The sequence below is a fragment of the Pyxicephalus adspersus genome, chromosome 2 (genome assembly GCF_032062135.1).
Source record: "Pyxicephalus adspersus chromosome 2, UCB_Pads_2.0, whole genome shotgun sequence".
NCBI lineage: Eukaryota > Metazoa > Chordata > Amphibia > Anura > Pyxicephalidae > Pyxicephalus > Pyxicephalus adspersus.
Genome location: NC_092859.1, coordinates 131,799,461 through 131,804,154, shown reverse-complemented (window position 1 = coordinate 131,804,154; position 4,694 = coordinate 131,799,461). Strand labels below are relative to the sequence as shown.

The window sequence follows — 4,694 nt, the reverse complement described above, 5'->3', positions numbered from 1 at the left end:
GGGGGGGGGGGGGGGGAGATATGCAGATCACTTTACTTTTTGATATGTGTCCACTGACACTTAGTCATTGCCCCCTATGTGACAGCAGCTGTGTGGAGGAGGATGGAAGACTGTTCCATTAACTGTTACTTGGAATAGAATTTATGGTTCGGTAAAGCAGTGTAACTAAGCATTTTACATTAATGGTCTATTATCCCTCATTTAGTTTTCCAACCTGTACATACATGTGGGTGTTAAATCCATTTCAAAACCAGACATTGAAACAAACTTTAATGAAAGATAATTGTAGCTAGTGGCTGCCATAGCTGACCTCCTACCGATCCTCTCATTTCAAAACTCAACCTGTAAAATAGGTGCATTGACAGGACAACAGAGAAACTAGAATTGGAGGACTCAGAAGTGTCAGCCTGTGTGCTACCCTGAAATGGCCATATTACAATGTGTTTAGTTATCTTTGTTCAGATCGCGGTTAAGCTGATGTAAAACTGGCAATAGTGCTGAGACATCATAGGAGGTTCTATGGAAATTGCAGACCTAAAAAAAAAAAAAGATATTGCAAATAAGTGATGCCTTTCATAATGCACACTTTCAGAGACCTAGTTTGCTTTTTTGGGCATTTCTTACAGATGCAGAAATAGGACAGTGATTGTTGTTTTGGCAGCTTAAGTGTTAATCGTAGGGATCAGAACTATGCTCTGTATCACAAGAGCCAATTGTTGCATAGACAGAAGGGTGAGACCCTGTTCTGTCAGCAATTTGTATTTGCAGTTCTTTATATTGTACTTCTAGTTGTCTCTGCGTGATTGTAATATTGTACTGACAGACTTAAATACATATTGGCTACATGCCGGGGGCTGGTGTATGAATATCTCACTTTGTATTCAGGCAGATTTGAGCATTTTGTGTTGATATGCTCTTGAAGGGGTAAGGAAGACCTTATGCTAAAATGTGACGTCCACCTAAACTTTCCAGACTTTGCAAATCCTCTACTGTAAGTAGGTAAAATGTACCAGTAAAGGGCAGAGTTAAAAATATACTTACCCTGTCCTTTGCACTGCTAGACATGATTCCACCATTCTGTAGAAAAGGTTTCTATTGGAAGCAAATAAGGGGAAATTTATATTTTTTAGTGCCAACATCTTTTACAGTTCTTTACGGAGTCCAGTCATGGTGTAATGACTTACGACTAATGTACCTTCTATAATTATAAACATATTCTAAAAGCCAATTAACCCATCAGTATGTTTTTGGGATGGGTAACCTACTCAAATTATATTGAACGTATAAACTTCAAGTTGATTCTGGCCAAGATTTAAACCCGGGGCTCTAGTGCTAGCCACAAAGCCACTATGTTAAAACAGCAGTGTAGTTGTTATTTTAAAATTGATCTCCTAATATGATCAAAATACAGCCCCATTCCCTGACTAAACAGCATGCACAATTGTAAATAACACACAGCTGATTAGATGTTGCAGCTTTAGAGGATTTTGTCACCTTCTGTGTGATAGTTTTTTGTTTCCACTATGGGGGATGTCTCATAATGATAAATTCAGCTAAGTTGTGTAGATGGAGAACTGACTATGGCACATGTGGCCTCTCCCCACATGCAGCTTTAATAATCACTTGCACCTCATTGTTCTGTAGAGGAAATGCAGAAATGAGCCATGTCTATGGCCTCTGTATGGGAGAGAGCAATACATTTATATGGCTGGACTAAAATATCTGAATTGTGTTCTATGGCATTACAATTTTTTTTCTAGTTTTACTATCAATTCTGAGATCTAGCTGATATACTACAAATTTTCTTTATAATTTTTTGCCTCGTCATCGTCCATGATAAATACCATACTACTGTAGTGCCTATCTTCCGACATTGTGTTTTAGACTTGGAGCCAAACTTGCATTTCCTCTTATCACTATAGGAACAGCTAAAGTTCCTCCTGTCAAGGTCAAGCTAGGATTTGCAAAGCTCTGATCTGCTGCATCTCACAGTGCAGACCCTGCCACTGATGTCAGTTCATCCACTTCTCTGAATTCTGACTGCTGAGAATATTCAACATTGGAATTAATCTTGCCTAGGTTGCAGTTTTGCCATGCTGTGATAGGAAAAAAACCTATAGGAAACTAGTACAACATAAATACCAACATAAATGCCATTAATGACTTCATTCTGAAAATGTTAGTTTGCCTGGCTTTGTTTTTTGTTGCCAGTGGCCAGGAAATGTAAGTAATGTCCAAACTTCTACACTGCATACTTCTGGGTTGTAGTGACTTGGAATATACAAAAGTCATTGGATCAACATATGATAGGCAGAGAACTGGAATGTTCAGCAATGGAAGCCCCCATACTTTCAATGCAGGCTTTCTTGAGTATTGTGGATAACTGATATTTAGTTCTATTGGAAACGCTAGATGAATTATTTGACATACTTAAGTTTTTGCCTGTATTTCATATAACTTTCTATTTAACCCCAAAAAATAAAAGTATAATGAACAGTAGAAAAATTAACTGATCCTACTACAGAACATATTCAACACTGCATGTTAGACAGCTGAGATTGGGATACATAAAACAAATAATCCAATGTGTGCCTGACCCGGGGTACTTTATGCATATAGACGTATTACCGATGGAAAGTTACACATGACTTTAGCCTCAAGATTTCATAGTCAGTGTATTCACAAAATATTGGAATAATTAAAAGACTTGTGATAACCTCGCCCTGCATTTAATTGTTAATAAACTGTCTTTTCAATGTTTTGTCAACAGCTCTAGAAATTACACAGTTCCAGATCCACCAGGCCTTTTTGATGGCCATGTCTGGCCAATGTACGTGAAACACAAGAAGGTTATGGAAGACCTGAATGTTTGCGTGGGTAAGTGTTCTGTACTATGTAAAGATCTCTATCTGTCCTATCCTAATTCATGGTTTATGTAATAAATTCTTGTCATCCTTACAGAACAACTCAATGGAACAAGTACAAGGGAAGAATTGTTTAACAGAGTGTATGGGGATGTGCTAAACCTGATAAATTGCTAGGTAATTATTTCATGTTTCTGTTTTAAGCTTACACACCAACTTGTAAAGGTCTCACAAATTCCCACCAGATACATATGTAGAGCGTGCATAAATGCCGTGTTTACAGTCCTGGATAGGTACATAAGTGTTTTAGCTTTTAAAACTAGTTTTATATACACAGTAACTTTATGCCATTGTAATGGTCCCTCATCTTTTTGGGGTAATTAATTCTGCTAAATTTTAATAATTAGGGATCCAGTGATATTTCAATTACCCCTGTCCATGTGCTTATCCTTTGGCAGCCTAATAATCTGATTTTTTTTTTTTTTTTCACAGTCACACTAGGCTGACTATGACAACTCTGATAAGTCTGCAAATGTATTTGTGAAAATTATTTATAGTTGCCCAACCTATGTGCACAAATATAGAGGTATTGACCTTTATGACTCAATTACTCCCATTCTTGCTCAATAAGGAGTCACCCTTGCAAAAAGAAACAGTAAAACAAAGTGACTACTTAACATCCACTAACCAGCTAATAAACTGCATACTGCACTGGAAATTGGCTGCAACTGTATAAAACTGTCAATAGGGCTCCATTTTTGCTATGAAGAGTGCAAATTTGCTTTCTACATATAATACAAAAGGGAAAGGTCAAAATGTCATCCTTTTTTTTTTTTTTTTTTTTTTTTTTTATATTATGTTGGATTTACGGAGAGGTTTTTACCAGATGTACAAACACAGTGTATAGGGAGGTGTTTTCCACATAGTTAGGTCCATAAATATTTGGACCGAGACAACTTTTTTTCTAATTTTGATGTCTATGAGTTCAAGACTACAGGCTGTCACTGCCAGCAAAGGGTTTTAAACCAAGTATTAAACATGAACATTTTATTTTCAGCTTTTTACTTTGTCCAATTACTTGGCCAAATACTTTTTGTCCAAAAAAATAATTACTCCAATTACTTTGAGCCCCTGAAATAAAGTGCAATCTTTTTGTTCAACCCACTGATTTAAAGCTGAAAGTCTGCAGTTCAACTGCATCTGAGTTGTTTCATTTAAAATTAATGTGGTAATGTACAGAACCAAATTAGAAAAAAAGTTGTCTCTGTCCAAATATTTATTGACCTAATTTATTTGTTGTTACCTGAAGTCAGGATTCTGGATTATGTTTTAATTTTCTGCTTTCTCTTTGTTTACAGAGTTAACTGCAATAGGAAGTGGCCGTTACATCAAAGATGGGATTTTAATTTATTTCTTTTACACTCCCTCATTTAGGGATTTTTGCCTTTTTTATTTGAAGAGAGAACTATTTTAAAATTATGTTTTTGGAACAAGAAAGCACTCCACTTGAATAAACACTTTCTTCCCATTTACATTGGTTGTTTTTTTTTACTTGCCACATCTCTGTAAGGAAGCCTGGACTCTTATAGGAAGCTTCATGTTTTAAAATTTCATAATATTATGGCTTTTATTAAGGGAATCTATAAGGCATTGGGCTAATTGGCTGTAATAATTTCCTTTTGTTAACTAACTTTATTACAACAATTTTTTAACAGCAGCTCTAATCATACATTTTGTTTTTGTCGGACACTGTGGGGTGATTTGTCAAACAGATGCAAAGTGGTTTTCTTCTCATTTAGTGATATAGTTTCCAGTCATGTCTAAACATGA

The 4,694-nt window shown here is 36.0% G+C and overlaps 1 protein-coding gene across 1 annotated transcript in view; it reads left to right on the top strand.

The window, feature by feature from the left end:
* The window catches only part of LOC140324494 (nicotinamide riboside kinase 2-like), an 11,883-nt gene extending 7,487 nt beyond the window's left edge, over positions 1-4,396 (top strand). The window contains exons 6-8 of the mRNA XM_072402421.1: positions 2,771-2,877; positions 2,962-3,041; positions 4,223-4,396. Of these exons, the coding sequence (XP_072258522.1) occupies positions 2,771-2,877; positions 2,962-3,041 (187 nt within the window). The 3' untranslated portion in view covers positions 4,223-4,396. The remainder of the gene's footprint in view (positions 1-2,770; positions 2,878-2,961; positions 3,042-4,222) is intronic.
* Positions 4,397-4,694: the final 298 nt, after the last annotated feature.